The sequence below is a fragment of the Mastacembelus armatus genome, chromosome 6 (assembly GCF_900324485.2).
Source record: "Mastacembelus armatus chromosome 6, fMasArm1.2, whole genome shotgun sequence".
Classification (NCBI taxonomy): domain Eukaryota; kingdom Metazoa; phylum Chordata; class Actinopteri; order Synbranchiformes; family Mastacembelidae; genus Mastacembelus; species Mastacembelus armatus.
This window is the reverse complement of record NC_046638.1, coordinates 14,596,375-14,614,520: the sequence shown is the minus strand read 5'-3', so window position 1 is coordinate 14,614,520 and position 18,146 is coordinate 14,596,375. Positions and strand designations below refer to the sequence as shown.

The following is an 18,146-nucleotide window of genomic DNA, read 5'->3' as shown; positions in this document are numbered from 1 at the left end:
AACTCCAACTCGTCCTTGTACAAGATGTACAAGCACAGGATGTTTGGGCTTGAGCTTGGCTTCTAGGCTTAAAGACAGAAAGAAAGAATTCCAGCCCTGCGAGCACTGGACAGTGACCTTTGTCCCTCCCACCAGTCTCTGCTTGTTGTGAGTTTGCATTCCTTTCTAAAACACAGCAGTCACAAGCACTTCCTTCTTTTCCTCACTTACACCTATTAACTTTATCTTGCCTGACCCCATTTACTTTTGGCTGTCTGGATTATTAAAGGTGACCACAATGTAAAGATGTTTTGATATGAATTATACTAACAGACATTTGCCAGATAACATGAAGTGCAGCATGATGAATGTGGATGCATATAAAAGATACTAATGAAGAAAGCACGAGTCATATAGCGTGGCCGTTTCATTAATCCAGTATTTTTGGCTTGTTCCTTTGTACACCACTCACAGTGATTACTGCAGCAGCTTCAACCTTCCCCACACTTTTACAATGTCAAGTTCCCATTTTCCAACAATGACGTGTGCTTTTGTAAAATTGAATGTAGTGGTGGTTTTAATAATGCAGAAACCTTTAGTAATCTAGTTTAATATTTTTTACTGTTTTTGTCACAAGGTAGAAGAAATCCATCAAATTCCTCTGACAGAAACACAATTTGGGATTATGTTTTCTCAACAATATTTACTGCTGCTGGTTCATTCCACTTGAGTTCCATTCATGCTTCTTCCCCTTTGCCCTAGTATGGCGCCTCAGACTTTAACACTAATAAACTTGGATCCAACTTTCATAATATCCAGGGTTAATTGCACAGATGCTATGTTCCTCAACATCCTGTTAATTATTATCAAATGTGGCTGTGCTGTGGCATTTAATTTAATTTTGACTGGGTGTGAAGCACTAGCTCTCCATTAAGGATTTGTTTTTCCTCATTGGACAAAGTACAACACCAGCACTGGTACATGCTTTAAAGAAAATGATTTGGCCTGTATTAGTGAAAATGTTACCATAATACCATAATAATAACCATGAACTTCTGTTGGCAGTAGACTACCAAAATTAAAGAAATGTGCCTTGTGCATATATGGCCAATACCCTCAATTGTGTGTATTTTCTAACTATCCAAAACCAAAACTGCTAGTTGGACTGTGAATGTGATATGGTTATGGGATTATCTTTCTAAACAGCAAACATTTGCGTACAGTAGCTGCCCTGTCAAACTGCAGGACATCCACAAAGTGAATAAAATGAATGGTTTCTGTTTTTGGCAGCTTTTGCTAAGGTGATCTTTTTACTTGTGTATAGATGGCATAGTTGGCTGAAGTGTCAATGCACCAGGCCAGGTCTGAGTCATTGCTGATGGCATTCTGCCTTCTAATTTGACTCACTATCCATTAACCTAATTAGCATTCCACACAAAGCTGTATTATGTACTGACCATCCTTAACATTCGTGCTGTGAGATTGTTTGTGCTTGAGTAAATGGAGTGTATACATCCTAAATCATCAAAATATACTATATAAATATATATATATATATATATATATATATATATATACACATTTTTATACATGTATATATATATATATATATATATAAATCATGTCACTGGTTTCTGTGTGTCATTGGAATATAATGTTCCTGTGGCAGAAGTAGTACATATCCTACAGCAATTATGAATGTTTCACTTCACCCAGTCCCAAATGTTGTTTGACCAGTCTGTCCAGTTTGCTATATTTACATGAGAACATGTCAAAACAAAGTTCATTAGCAAGTTATTTTGTCTTTAACCTCCTATGACCTGGCGTCCTCATATTTTTTGTTATCTCCACTGTAAAACTTCATTTTGTGTCATTTTCTGTCTTTCACAAAGGTTAAGTGTGATCCAACTGTTCCCACAGGAAAAAAAGGACATTCCTATTTTGGAGTAGTAGTTTTGGAGCATTACAAAAAAACAAAAACAAAAGCAATAACAAAACATAAGCACATTATTTATTGGGTACATCTAACCCCAAATAGCTAGAAGAAATATAAAATGCGAGCCGGGTCTTAGGAGGTTAATTTTTATTTGTGCAAAGCAGAAAAGTACATTTACAGCCAAGGTCAATTTTATACAGTTCAAAATTAATCACATTTTTAGTGTGCATTTATTTCATTTCTTATTACAATACAAAAAACAAGACTGTTAGAGTAACCTAATATACATTCTCAAAAAAGATAAAGTAAAAATTTGTCATTCATATATTTTAATAATAATTTTAGCTTCTATATTTTTGTTAGTGAATATTACATACATCAAAAGGAAAGTATTTATTACACATTTCAAAAATGAAAGATAACTTCTGAATAACCAAGATTCAAAATAACTTTATTGTACAGAGTTGTATTGAAAAAAACCAACACATCCTTAAGTGAAAACTATTTCCTCACAAAGGATTTATCTGTAATATTTTTCAAATGTGACTGTATCGTATAGTGGAAGTATCCAACAACAAGGATAAAAGTGTAAATGACCACATTCCAGAAATAATAAGAAACAACAAAATATACTATAAAATACATTTGCATTTGAAATAAACGTCTTATAAACATTATGTCACAGCTCTACAACTCCCAAAGCTTTAAACATATAAAGTACATACACACAGCTTTCATTTGTAGCAGCACATTCACATGGGATAGTACAATATTTTTCAGCTGCATTTCTTTATTTAGCCATTCACATTTTAACTATAATGAACAAAGATTTTAAAAGTGTTTCCAAACCCGTGTGTATATTACTACATAGCTATGGAGACAACTTACAGCAACTGCACAAACAGGACCTATCATTTTCACATTTTTCTTATTTTGGGAATTCAGATGCTCAGATAAAACCATGGCCCATAAATGCAATATACACTAAAAAGGGAGTGGCTCTGGCTACAGCTTTAGCCTGTTTGCCCTTCATTATGAACGACACCCTTCCAATACAGGGAATGTGTAAACAGTTAACAGGCACCACTGCTCTAGATCCAAGCTAAGAAACTATTTTGTGATGTCTCTTTACTGTGAAAAGAGGAACGCTCACATGGGAAAGTTAAGGCTATTTTAGCAGGAGATGATGCATGTATATATCTGCATATAACACAGTGTTTTATGGATGTGTTAGATGGAGCGAGGTAGAACTGAGCTGGTCTCACGTAACCAGGTTTCACTCTCACCATCTTTCACTGGAAACATCTTTGAATAATTATTCAGCTGCCCAGTTGAAAGCCTAAAGGTGCTGAATTTCTTTATTTAATGCACATTAAGGAATTCATTTACGACAGACAGTTATTAAATGCTGTTTAAAATAGTTGCTACAGTTACTCTAAAGCTGTCCAGTTAATTCATAAGTAGTCAATGTTAAATTCAGCTGTGCGGATGTCACCAAAGAATCCATTACCACAATAAGAAACTATTGTCATGTATACTGTGAAATTTTCTTCAATGCAATAATAAAACATAAATGTAAAAGACAGCTCAGCAACAATTCCCCTGCCTCATAAAGAATGAGTGAAATTGTGAAAAAATCAGATGATAATAATGTGAATACCCAATACACAGTGTGGATCAACCTGTCACAGCGATCCATAATAATACCATAAATCCACCAAATGTCAGTAAAAACTGAGCCACAGTCAAAGTCAGATGATCAGCTGCAGGAAGAAAGCCACAGAAAAATACACCTAACTGAAATAAAAACATCTGTGGTTTGATATCATTGATTTGGTGGAGTTTAACTAGTCTCAAAAAACAAACACTACTTTTTCACATACGTTGGAAGTACATCAGAAGTGAATTTACCCTTACCTGAAACCAACAATGTACAACCATTTTCAAAAGGAAATCAAACAATCAGAAAGTGTGCAAGTCATGACTCCACTAACCAAGCCCATCAGTAACAGGGCGCTGGCACTTCACATAGTTAGCAAGTAGTTACAAAAGTTAGCGGGAATCTACCATGAGAAATTTACGTTTTGGTTCTTTCCCACAAACCATTTCCATAAGGGAATGGTGAACAGATATACATTGATGCAATGTTAACACTTCCAACACTTCCAGCCTAGGTGTAATCAAAATCTACCCTTTTCCTGCTAGATACCCTCATGTTAGTGATATGTTTCGAAAAAGGCAGAAGCAGAGAGCATGTCTGAAGAGTGACGAAGGTTAGTACAAGCTGATGTTTTTTCGTTTTGCTCTCAAAAAGTTAAGCCATGTAAACTTTGAATTGTAATGGTTTGTGAAGCATACTTTAAACACCTAGCCATGTGATAGAGTTTTGGCTTTGGCCAGCACAATGCCGGCTGTAGTCAGTAAATCCTCTGAAGGCAGGGAGTGTAAGTGTGAAATTTTAATCACCCTGTAAGTCCTCGCCCTGCTTTTTGGCTGAAGGTGTCCACTCAACTCACTTCATTAGACAGCCCAGATCTTCTTCTGCTGGAAGTATGCTTCAAATCTGGCCTGGGCATACTCCTAAAACATAGTCAAGTATACATTAATACATATACACAATTCTAAAAATTATTAAATAAAACATTTACCAGATGAGACTACCTGCACTCTAATAATTTATATTAATTAGAATGCACATTTGCTTAGGCTTCCATTAAATATCGTTATTTTATTCTCATTACACCCCTGCTCTGAGAGTTTTAAATTTAAGGTCTTTTGAGCCACAGATACTGCTTTTACTTACCAGATACCCAAACTTGATGGTGGAGAGCCGAGCCTGGATGATGGACCACAAGCCCCAAAAGAAATGGGATGCAAGGGAGAATCTATGTTCAAAAACACTTAATTTTATTATTATATTTTATTACACAAACATTTTATTTTGTACTCTGTTTTTACATTTGTTTTTACCTTTATAAAATATTGCCTTGTATTGCTCACCTGTTCACCTCTATGTAAAGCTTCTCCTTCAGTTTCATTTGGTCCTCTTCACTCAGTTTGTCAAACCCCTGGTCTGACTCACGCAAGTAACTTTCAATGAAGTGCAGCTGCACATAAATATAAGTTCCCATCAGTCAGCAGGCCAGAAGTGGAAACGAATTAATTAGAATGCTACTGTGTGACGATATCATACGCACCTGCTGGGCTTTTGTAGGATAAGCCTGAACATTGACTTTGAAGAAAGGAAACTCATCACAGTTGTAGTCATACATCCATTCACAGAAATGGTTGCCAATATCAAATCCCCTGCAAGGTGAGCAATAAGAGATGATGACTTTAGATTACAAAGTACCCTGACATCTGTGAGTGTCTATTGTGGTTTATGTTGCACTGCTCAATGTGTCTTAAAATGTTGCAGTGCTCAAGACAATAGAGTGGCTTTGCACCCAATAATATGGATAAATGCTCCAATAATATTGATAACTGATTAATACATATAACCTACCCCAGTATAGAAAATAGAAGGCATCACTTTGATGATAATGGCATCTTTAAACTGGTATATGTCAGTCAGTGTGACATTTATAAAGAATTACTCAGATATTTAAAATGTCAACAAATGATGAATTGCTGACAAAATACTTTAACTGTCAGTTGCAGCCCTAGAGCAAACTATTGTAGAGCAATGGCTTTTATGATCTAACACGTGGAAGGCATAGCAGGACTTTAGTTTCCATTTCTATCTAATTTTATTTCAATGGGAAAAAATACTCTTTTATTTGTGTCCATTTGTGGATGTTTACCTCCGCTCTTGAAATTGCAAGTTCAATCAGATTTAGCTGAATTCAAATGAAAATAACAAGCTGCTTTCATTAACAGGGCACCTTCACTGTGAAACAGTAATAATCAAAGCTGCAACTCAACACAGCTAATCAACAATTCATTGTTATGGTCTTAATTAACAATTAACAATAAGAATATCAAGACTAATTTGTCTGCGGTTGAAATCTGTGTTACAGAGTTTCTTGCTTACCTGTAGTTGTAGCTGCTGTACTCAAAGTCAATGAGCATCAGCTTCTGTTCTGAGGTCTGGGTGTCTTTCAGCAGCAGGATGTTGCCTGTAAGCAACATGTACACATGCAAAAGTTATTTTTTAAGAAAGAGTAAAGTGTAAATGTAGGGTAAAAACAAGGCCAACTACATCTATATGTTTTACCTTCTTGACAGTCATTATGGCAGAACACCACAGGAGAGTGGGTGGAGTCCAGCAGGGACCTGAACATGCATAGAAAGGACACAAATCAAATGATAATCAGTCAGTAGAGTTGTAAGTGTAAGTCAATGTAAAGTCCCCTGAAGCATGTTTGTGTGTGCAGGAACATACTTAAGCATATCCATCTCCTGTGGCAGATTGTAAGTGAGAAGATAGTTGAAGCACCGCAGGTGTGACTCTCTGGTAAAGTTCAGCCTCATGACTTGGCTCAGATACCTGGAGAGTGTAAAACAACCTTATAGTTATATATATATATATATATATAAGACATGTTTTATCCTATTTGATCAAGTGACATACAGTCAAGTCAGGATCATGTAACAGCTCTCTAAATGTTTTATACTGGTAAGACCGATGCTGCATATTTAATCGATAAAACAGAGTCAGTGGTTCTGACCGCCCTAACTACAAAATATTTGTGTGTGCATGCCCATTTTAAACAGTGGTGTGGGAACAGTGTGTGTGCAGGTGCAGAGAACAGGGATGGAAAGCGCAAACAAACGGAGCTGCAAAGTTTATCAGCTAAACTGGAAGGACAGAGATATTACTCAGTAGTTGTATACTCACATTTTGTTTGTACTTTCATGTATTTTTAAATAAAGATTTGACTTTTTTGTCATTTCCCTGAAAGAAGACCTGAATAGAATTAATACAAATAGGTCAACACTATACATTATATACCATTATCTTTGATAGAGGCACCATTACTCAACATTACTTAATGGAACTGTTCTTTTTGGGCTTTTTTTTAATGAAGTAATTAAAACAAAATTATATTTTCAATTCATAAAGAACATAAGATTTTTATTTTTAAAGATTGTTTTCAGATGCAAAATGACCGAAAAAATTAGGTCACGTCCACAGGCTGTACAGCAAAAACCACTGGAGTTGTGAAACCACAACACAATCATAGCACAGGCAAAGACTACACACAACCACACTCTTGTTTGCATAGCTGGCACACTGAGTACATAAGCAACAAAACCCACCCTTCTCATTTGAATCCACACCAGAGTTTGTTATGGCTAGTGCTAGCTAATGTTAGCGAAGCTTATGTAAGTATTACTGACATTACTGATTTAGTTCTACTCTTCTCTACGTTTTCTACCATTAGACTATGGTTTCTCATTGAAACGTGTCCTGTAACTGACATTTGCAGCTGCAGTTGTTTTTGTGTTGACAGCAGTTTCAGGCTTGCTTTAAGAATGGACAGATTTGATTAGGGCAAACAACAAAAAAGTTACAACTGCTCTTTAAACCATTTCTTTCTTTCCATGGTTTTGTATATGTGGCAGAGTATAATATGGTTTTTGGAACTAAACTTCAAGGTTATTATGTGGAGATAAAGGACTCATCTATGCTTGAATCAGCTGAGGAATGTGACATCTGCTCTGGATTTGGTCTGTAGGTGCAAGATTAGGCTTGTGTTCAATCTTCTCTGACAAGTCGGAAAAATCAGTAACCTCTATTGACAACTTAGAACAGGTTTACTAGACCTGATATGAGACAGTCCAGTTCACAAGAGTCCTGCTTTCTTCTAATCATGTTTTTCAGGTTCCTTGACAGAAAATAATAACTTCCAGTAAGAGTCTAGATAAACCAGTAGTATATCATTCATTCAGGTTCCAGAAACTTCATTCTTTTCTGCACTGAAATGTTACAGATTAGGATACACGTGGCAGGTCAAGTGTGTCTGCAATACGTCATCCCGGAAGTGATAAAACAGATATGTGGAACAGGACATACATTGCACAATGTCAGTCTGGTAAACACCCAGTAAATAAACCTGAAAGCAATTCAAAGGGAGGTTCATAACATAAACCACTTTGTGCCGTTAATAAATAATCAGTGGTAATACTTGTTATCTATGGATTCAAAAACTTAGCTATTGACTGAGGAGCTTTTTTAATAAAGAGATTTTACTCAGGTAGACTGGGGGGGGGGCAGGATGACTCACTTGTCCATGGTTCCAAACAGCCACTTGGGCTCCTTGTTGAAGGGCATCCTCATCCCATGAAACTTGCCCATCTTTTCTGCAACCTCTGCAGAGATCCTGGGGTCACTTAACTCACAGGTGTCCAGTTTACGGCTCTGTCAACAGAATATTAGTACTGATTATTTTATTCATAACCTTGACTCTGAGGACTCTAATTGCTGCACCTATCAACATTATTATGTAACACTACAAATGCCCAATTCATACAGTGGCTTAAGAAAACCAAATGAATACAACATCAGAAAAAGCTGTAATATCTTAGCATAAAAGCTGAAGTGTTTACAATAACTTCTCACTTTAGAGATCTCAGTGTAGATATAACAACATGCCATTTTTTGTTTTGGTTTTTTTCTGAAGCCTGTTTCTTATGTTTGTAGTACACCCAGGTTTAATCAAGATAACACAAGTCCAATTGAATCACTTAGGCTTTCACTAAGAGTTTAAGGTTAGGTTACTATATGAAGTCAGCTTGGGTCAGTTTTATATTCTTCCATGTGCAAAATGAATTGTGTAACATGGTCCTGTTTAGACGCTGAAAAGCAGATGTTTTATGGTTTATTAACTCTCCCTGAACATCAATCAATAATACATCATTGAACAGTACACCACAAACAAACACACATACAAGCCAAATTGTACCATTTGTACCATGCTGTCGATGCTAAACTCAACCATTCCCAGTGCATTAGCCGCAATGGCTAGATGACTGATCAATGAGTCATCAGTTAACTGCGGAAAATAGATCAGCTGCTATTTTTAATCAGTTTAGATATAATCTAATATGTCTCTTTTCAAATATACTTTTTTTTGTCACACATGATTGTAGATGAAATACCTTTGGACTGTTTGCCAGGTAAAACTAAATATCCAAAGTTTGCTTTAAAAGAATCATGTAGTTAAAGAGTACAACAACACATAGACACCTGTATGTTGTTGATTATCACATGATGACTTACGGGAACGTACTGCTCCAGTCGGCCCTGAGGGAAAATGCCGTAGAGTTTAGGGCCCAGCTCCCTCTCTGCCAAGATGGCAAACATCACACTCTCCAGAACCATGGCCTCCGCACCCTTAAAGTACACAGCATCAAAATTATCAGCTCAAGTATGGGAGCAATTCTGCCCAGGAAGCCAGATGTATGATTCAAATTGCTAAGTTAAATTTTTAATTTAAGGTTAGAATCCTTAAGAATATGAGGATGGAGCTGGAGGCAAAGAGGAAGACCAGAGAGGAGATTTATGGATGTGGTGAAAGAGGACATGCAGGTAGTTGGTGTGAGAGAAGAAGATGCAGGGGACAGGGACAGATGGAAGCAGATGTTTTGCTAACACTCTGAGCAGCTTCTCTGTCAAAAATATAAAAGAAGATGAAAATTTTTGCATGTGCTGACATTCCATATTTGATATTGTCTTCACACATCGTTTGTTGCATGAACTGACAAAGCATGAGCTGACTACCTAACAGATTTTCAGATTTCAGTAGTTAAAATACTTTATACATTTCAAATATTTAGACATTTCAACTATAACACAGTGAAGATTATTGCTGTCTCTTCATGTTTAAGTTGCATAGGACAGTCATATTTGCCAAAACAGGTTCACAGAGAAAGTACTTGTCTGTCATGTGAAAATGCCAGAACATTAGCATGGGGAAGTGCTTGCAAAGGGAAGTGGAAATATGTTTACATGAGGACAAATGCTTTGGTTGGGGTTAGGTGGGTCTGCGGTTCAGATCAGAGAAGAGCACACAAGAGATAGATTAACACTTGCAGAAAAGTCCCTGTTTAAAGTTGCAGGAATACAGAAGACATACATGTTACATATGTTTCTCCCTTTATCTTATAGACACAATGACATCAAACACCAAAACACACAGATTTGAGTTCAACAGGGGCTCAGCATTAATTTAAGTAAGAAACCTGCTGTCATACCAACAAAAATGTCCCCTGGAGCCTGAAAGAAAAAAAGCTGCACTGACTAGATTCTGAAGACAGAAAACCAAAATGGCAGAAGGTCACTTTGAGAAGAGCAGGATCTTAGCTAACTCACTAACAGAACAGGACTAACAAAGTGACAGGATTCAAGGCCCATTCTGCAGCTATTCTGTGAGAAACTGAAACTCAGACTAAAATTGGTTCTCTGGAAGAGCTGAGTCAAGAAGATTTTACTTTTTTAACTTAGTAACATTATACAAAAGTGTTTACATTAAACACTAGTGTTCTTGCAAACAAATATAGCACTTGTTATATTACACTTAAGAATACTAGCATGTGCCTAATTTGCTAGCAAGCAGCAGGGCAATAAAAAAAAATGTTTTAGTCATGTTTTCATGTAAATGTCCTTATTTTTCTCAAACAGTGAATGCATCCATTTCAGCACCATCTCACTTACAGTACATTAAATGTAATTCTAATCAGCAAATAAATTAATTTTAATTACTTGATGATGTACCCACCACAGCCCAGCACCACCTTCTCCAGAAAATCCAGTGTAGCTTAAATGTGCAAAAGGTCTTATTACTATGATGATTAATTCATTGCACCCCAGTTGAAGTTCTTTTAAATTAGGAAATAATATAATCACTGACGCATTTTTAAAATTTCTCTATTGACCTCACTCCTCTGATAAAAGACTTCGAGTGTGTTTGATTTCTGTAAGGATGATAAGAGTTCCTACCTTTAAATGTAACCATAAAGGTTCCAGTAAAAAAACAGCATATAATACTACAATCTTAATCTTTTTAAAAAAAAAAAACCTTCAAATAAATCACAACAGAGACAGATACTTGGATCTGAGTGCTGGGTGTTTGGCCAAAAGCCATGGAATGTGTTTCATACAGCAGGGAGCCAGTTCAAAGAACACCATGCTGCCCAATACGTGACCTCCTAGATGTTACATATTATTTTGAACTATACTGGAGGCATATTTCCCACCAACTGCAGCTCTTATTTGGGGAGGCACTGATATTTGTGCGGGAAAAACATTAGTACCCAAAAACTTTATTCATTAGATTTTAATTGGTTAAATATAAGCACATACCAAAATATAAGCACATACTGGACAATTTAGAAATGCTTGAACAAATAAATAAAAGAACAGCATATTTTAGTCACAGGGCATGTGGTGAGTGAAATACTCAAAATAATTACATAATGCCTTCCCTGCAGAATGCTGATCCCATGCTGTTTCAGTTCTCCAATTTGAAGAATCCATCTTACCATAACCACCTTGACACACATATTGCCTAACAGGCCACCTGGCGGCTTAAAACAAGGCCTCAGCCGCCTGCAGACTTGGCTCATGGGATGTATCGCTCCTCTCAAGTATTTTCATGACTTCCAAGTTGGCAGTCAAGAGTTCAGATCAAAGTATTAAGTCAGGGGTTTCAGCTTGTGCATAACTCTATTAAAGTGATAACCTTTGCTTCGGTCCAGGTAATTGAGGACATTCATTTTATTTTAGAATAAACAATGTGTAGCATGCTGTTATGAAGTGTTCCCTTTTAAATTTTGTGATAAACCAAAGTGAGTTGTACCAATAGCTTTACCCTGTTGATACAGTGACTACAAGTGGGAACATCAGCCAGAGATCCTTACGTAGGCTTGAATGAAGGTCATTATAGCCTCTGAAAACTTTTTTTAAAAAATCAAAATATGCATAAATGTTCTGGTTTAAATGTTGCTAAATTCAGGATCTTTCACACATGCAGACATCACATCTTTCTAGATGAAATAAAGCACAGAGAAAGCAAAACACAAAAATCTCAAATACTCTAAATTGTTTTTGCGTTCATGAATGACACAATCACACGAAATTAAAAAGTTGTGTTCATAGTCCAAATGTCAGTTATGTAATTGGTATTCCTCCATTGACCTGCTGTTTAGAGGCTATCCGAGTATCCTAGCTGACAGCCCTGCAATCCTTTACCAACCTCTGTTTCATTTACTCTGACCTATTTAAATGCCAGTATTCATGTGGTCTGTTGGATTTGGCTTGGTTTTGTCTCTAAGACAAGTCTTACACCCACTTAAAAGTTAATTATCAACAAGTCATACATGCCAAACTAGTTCACCAACAGACCAGCTGGTTATGGCACCACATCTCCACCTTGTTGTTAATATCTCCCTGTTGTCACTCAGCAGTTTTGCAACAAAAAAATCCCCGCTGGCCTAAAAAGTACTTTCCCCACTGAAAACTGTGTACATATTAAGTAAACAAGGTCAGCTATTACTCTTTCTAATATGAATATTTAATCAGTGGATGTGTTTATAAACACCACTACAGCCTAGAAAACCATTTTTTGCATGATATGATCTCAGTGTTAAATTTATGGGGTGAGTGGCAATGAACAGGACCAGTGCCTAACAAACTCAAAAACCCTAACAAGCTATTTCCACTATTTCCTGAAGAAACTTCCTGTAGTAAGTCTGTAAGTCTGGATATCCTTTCTGAATGAAAAAGAGTACCTACCATTCATTCAACCCCCCCTCAACTCAAAAAAATAAAGGAAAGCACAACAGAAGATTGTTGTGGAATTTTAAAAATTTATAAGTACACTTGTTTAATTTCAGTGGTGCATGAGCTTCTTTTATTCATTTTACCACTCTGCACAATGACTCTGCTCTGTCTGTTGTTCATAACAAGGGCAGAGCCCATGCTTCACTCACACACAAAAACGCAAACAAAAATGGACAAATGTTGACCCTGGAGAACTCATGACATGACAGTGATAAGGTCTTGAATAAACACAAATACTTTCAGGACACACTCTCCAACCCAATCTGGTTTTTGCAGTAAAGATGCCATCTGTAGATAACATATTTATGTAATATATTGGTAATAAAACATACATTGGCAACATATTAATACAAAAATATTATATAAATCATATATATATCACTGTGGTTTCTTTAGTTTTCTGAGATATATTGCTATGCTGCTGTGACATTTGAAACATCCCCACATTCATTAATAAAGTGTCACCCTATCTGATTCAAATAGGATTTGAGCAGACAGCACTGTTAGAGGAGGTGGGTCTACATGAGGTTATCCGAAGGCACTGACACTGGCTTAGTTCTGCATTAGCCTCATTGATAACTAAAGGTACCGTTCCTCCTCTTATGGAGCACCATCAGTGTTGAGCTAAAAATGCCAGAGTTATAACAATAGCTAAAGGGCTGATTATCTCATCTCATTTGCATTGTGAGCAACTGTGACTCAGCATCATAATATGTGGGTCAAGGGTTGCAATCACATGATGGGCGGAAAACTTCGAGGCCACTGGGAATAAGAAGTGGGTGTGTACCAGGCTGACAGTAATAGTTGTTGTAGTAATGTCGCTTCAGATCTTTTTACAAATTGTACCTGCTTTGTCCCAAACAGAATTACCTTGGTTGTACTTTGCTGTTGGCCACAATAAAAGCCTTTTTTTTCTGATTTGCTTAGTATTTACACTGCCTCCTCTATATGAAACCTGTGAATGTAAAATTATCATGCTTGTGCTGGGGTTGGAACCGGGAAAAATGCTAAATTGACCCAAGTGCAAAGTTATAAACGTGAAAATGACTGCAGGAAATCAGAATAAACCATTGTCTCAACACAGAGTTCAACATGAGTGAGAAGAGAAGACTTTTCAGGGGCCTGACTCGTGACATGTTGAGACGGTGTGTGACAGAGAAGCATTTCGTGTGGTGACTGTGGAGACACCATCAGTGGTTACTTACTTGAAAGTGGTTTTCTTTGTTTGACTGTTGGGAATCTCCTTTATTACAGGACATCTATAGACGAAAGAAAAAGGAAAGAACTATCCATAAATACATGTCAGGCCTTCCTTCCATGAGCATCATCATCATCACCATGCCTGCAGTGCAGACAGTACAGTATGAGTTCAAAGACACACCAAGTCTTTTTGGACATGGCAGTGCGGAGGATCATTTAGACGAATCACTGTGCTTTGCTGACAGCCTACTTTATAAAGCAAAAGCACAGATAGGAGTCAGTGTAGCTAGAAAAGGTTACCTCAATGGTGTAGAAATAAAACTATTTATAGTACCTAAAACCTGCTGTTGGCTGTTAGATTGTAATTGTAGATTGCAATTTAATAAAATATGTGTGTATATGTATATGTGGTGAATCTTCACATTTTCCAAAAGCTGTTCACATATCTTCATTGCTGAGAAACTGTGTCTCCGATGCAGTTAGGGTTTGTTTAATCATTAGTACTTGTGCACTCTGACAGTGTCATCTGAGTTCCTTAATCATATTAGCTTTTTGATTAGACATCACTTATTCCTGCCAGACATGGCGCCAGTTACCTTGGTAAAGGACAGAGTGCATTTGACCTCTCAGACATCCCTAGCAATAAAAGCTAACCACTTATAAACCCACTAGCAATTACACTGACTTTGGTTAATACTTAGTGCACATCCCATCGGGTCTACAGTTAACACACACATTAATATGAGCCAAATGCCAGCAGAAGATTACAATCTGCTGTTTTAACTCTTGCAATCACTGTGAAAGTACAAGAAAATACACACTATTTGCTTTAGTTAAAACTGCGGAGCAACAACAAGCGAACTCGCACACTTGTCTTGTTGCTGTTTTGTTTTTTCAGCTGAGTGGCCTGCAAAAGTGCAGATTCATCCTCAGGCTGCTAGTTCAAAACTTCAGCTGATGTCTTAATGAATAAGAATCACAAAGCAGGGATTTAGAAAAGACGATTCAACACTTTGTTTTCCCTCCTTACTGCATCTCACTGGCATTGGCAGCCAGGTTTCTGCTACATCAGTGTGTGTTACGTCTTGGTATTAGGCTGAGATTTCAGAGATCTCATACTGTACCGTGGTTTTTGGTGGGTTCACCTGGGAACAAGAGTGCCCAAGGCATGATCCTTTGGGAAGCCTACGGCAAAAAACACATGCATGTACAGCCATGGGGGTACATCACCATGTACAACAATGGCTAACACGCACACACACACATATGCACACACATACACACACATAACACATAACTGCACATGCATACACATCTAACCATAAGCATATAAACTATTGACACACCCACACAACAACCTCTAGTGGTGGTAGTTGTTATATTACACTGTTGCATTATCTTTCTGTTGATTGTCTGGCTTCTGTGCACCACTTCAAGCAGCAAAGTAACCCTTGAGCCCAGTTACATGAGTTATCATCATGACAAAGGCAGCTATGTCAGACAGTTCCATAGTTTTAGTTCAAAGACAAATATTGTATTTTTGATTTTCTGCAGTAATTTCTGTATGCTATATACCTACATTTAAAACAGCTTAAAATGCAACTTGCAGGTTTTTTTTTTATTTGTACTGAACTGAAGATGAATGATCATTTGAAAAGCAAATGCAAGACTTTTTATGTTTTTATTAAAGCTGTCATGGCAGAAATTGAGAGGAAAAAATATGCCTTTCAAGAGGTGTGGCTGGAAACTTTTCTTTTCTGTACGTATCAATTGACATCACAAAAATGTATCAGCACACTGTGGGGTGGAGTAGTAGGTGGTAATGAATCTAAGCAATTAAATTGAATTAGTTTCTACATTTGTAACCTCCCAGTGTTTGAGTGATTGCGTACAATATATGTGTAAATACACACAATATATTATATTATATTACATTATATTATATATGAATAGAAGAAGAAAATGTGTACAGGTCAAACTAGACAGAACTACTGCTGGTTTAAAAGCAAAGGGAAAGTACTGAAAATCATGATTAGATTTCGGTTTTGTTCCCTTTACTGCACATTGTTAAATGAAAAACTATTTATGTTTTATAGTGTGTATTTTTGCACTGTACTGTATTTATATAGCACAGTATTTAGCACTGTCACGCTTTAGTGGGAAGGCTCTGGGTTTGAATCCCATCGACCCAGGGTCTTCCTGTGCCTCTGCCATTGCTGCTTCCACGCCCAGATGAAAAAGGAGAAAGGCTGGGTGTCAAGCTACCAACGTAGATAGATTTTCCATACACACTGACTCACTGGGCTGGCTAACCTGCAAATTGCACTTTAACTAACAATAATTATAGGCTAATAACTACACACTACTAATGGAAACAGACTTCTCAGATATGGGAACACATCCTTGTGAAGAGTTTGCCTTACTTGTGACTCTGGTTTGTACAGTAAAACAACAATATTTAGATGCTTTCTGAGATGGGGCTCCCACCTGCAGGATGGCCCCATAGAGGCGCAGCAGGATGTTCCTCGGCTCATCTCCAACAGTGTCCAGGCTGTCAGGGAGGCTGCACAGGAAGAGCTTGTTGCTCAGACCACCCCTGGCAGACAGATGGTCAGACAGTCAGTGAATGTGATTATTTATTATAGGTACTGTCATGGAAGAATTCCTTTTTTTTTCATTACCCATAATCATTTACTAAACTGTATGTTAGTAGAACTTAAAAAAAAAAAAACTGTGAACTTAGTCAAAGCGTCCAGCTCAACTAATACCTCCAAGCCTTTATTTCATTAACACAAATTGTCGTCAAAGGTCAAAGAACATAAACAGCTGCAAGACATGAACTCATTTTGTAGCGAGTTGTCAGTGTCCTTTAATAATTATTACCCCTTAAGACAACAAGTGATATTCTAGTCGTGCTAGTGTTTTCCTCTAAGCAGCTGAAACACCAGTGAGGATTAGTATGGTCCGTGTCCAGATTAAAGGGAGCCACAGCAGAATATTGAAACATAAGTGTTGTGAAGCTCGGTGACATATTAATGTTACAGCGTTATTACAGAGCAGGTTAACTAATCTTACCTTATAACGGTGATACAGAAATCTTCCTCAGCCAGGCTCTTCCATGCTCCATGGAGGAACTCTCTGCACCACAGATAAGCTTTGCGCTGGGTGTCCAGGTCGGGCTGCTCGGGGCGGACCACCTCCTTGCAGTCCTCCGGGGTGTCGGGCTGGACCTGCAAGGAGTTCTCGTTCACGAGCAGACCCAGCGACATGGAGGGTGAAGAAGAAACCCCGTTGATAAATTTGGTTTTCATTTTGGTGTTTCAAAAAGCAAATAAAACGCAAACCAGCTGCACTGAACGCTCCCCTTTGGCTTGTGTCGCAGGAGAATTTAGGTCAGTTATTCGGTTAAAAACGTAGTTTTTCTCGGTCAAGATGTTGGGCTTTGTTTCTTTGGCTTTACTGCTCCTCGGTAACTGCGTGTCTCACCAGTAAGGAATGACTGAAGTACGTGAGGTGAGACGATTTACAAAAGGGTCCCCAGGGTGGGGCGGGGGGCGTCACTCATGTTTCCGCGTCCTCTCCGATTGGTCAGTCCTGACACTGCCCCCACACCAAAACAAATCTGATGGTGCCTTCAGGAATTGTTAGAAAATTCTTATACTACATACTTAAAAACAATGTCCTGGTTGCGCACTATTCTTTGTATATTGTCAATCCCATTATCAGTAGAGTTCATTTAAAATAGATCATTTGGGAATACAATAAGTACGTTTTTATAAAAATATTTATTGTTCTAATATTTTATCGACCCATCCATCTACTGTCTACCGCTTACTCCTGTAACCCAGTATGCCGGTGGGCTGGAGCTGATCCCAGTTGAAATTCTGCTTTCACTGTCTTTTTTACATTTTTGATGTATTTTGCAAACGGGTCCCAGGATCATAAGTTCGTTACATTGACTTTGATAAGCTACAGATATGGCTGGAATGATACATGAAAGTTGAACTTGAAAAAAACCCACGCAGCAGCAGGGGCGGATCTACAGGGGTGCCTTCACTGTGTTTGCCCCCCAGCTACCCCCACACCCTAGATCACCCCCCACACTGGCTTTGTTCTTTTTCTCTAAGATTAGGAATGTCTGGGAAGTGTTGGTTATTATAATTTACAAATAGGTATATTGTAAAAATAGATTTTAAAATCTTTTGTAGAGAAGTAGAATTGTATTTTGCGTAAGAAACCTCACAT

The 18,146-nt window shown here is 37.5% G+C and overlaps 1 protein-coding gene across 1 annotated transcript; it reads right to left on the bottom strand.

The window, feature by feature from the left end:
• Positions 1–2,041: 2,041 nt before the first annotated feature.
• On the bottom strand, positions 2,042–17,413 carry chka (choline kinase alpha). Its single transcript, XM_026310775.1, has 12 exons — positions 16,977–17,413; positions 16,389–16,497; positions 13,907–13,960; positions 9,141–9,254; positions 8,146–8,279; positions 6,300–6,404; positions 6,132–6,190; positions 5,949–6,033; positions 5,113–5,221; positions 4,916–5,022; positions 4,719–4,800; positions 2,042–4,495 (listed from the first exon to the last, which is right to left on the bottom strand). The coding sequence occupies exons 1-12, from the start codon at positions 17,210–17,212 to the stop codon at positions 4,436–4,438; spliced, it is 1,254 nt and encodes a 417-aa protein (XP_026166560.1). The 5' UTR covers positions 17,213–17,413; the 3' UTR covers positions 2,042–4,435.
• Positions 17,414–18,146: the final 733 nt, after the last annotated feature.

Coding starts and splice junctions, on each gene's coding strand:
- chka (XM_026310775.1), bottom strand. CDS start 17,212: ATGAAAACCAAATTTATCAACGGGGTTTCTTCTTCACCCTCCATGTCG. Junction 16,498..16,976: donor TTCTGTATCACCGTTATAAG/GTAAGATTAGTT, acceptor TCTGTCTGCCAG/GGGTGGTCTGAGCAACAAGC. Junction 6,034..6,131: donor CCATAATGACTGTCAAGAAG/GTAAAACATATA, acceptor TGTTGCTTACAG/GCAACATCCTGCTGCTGAAA.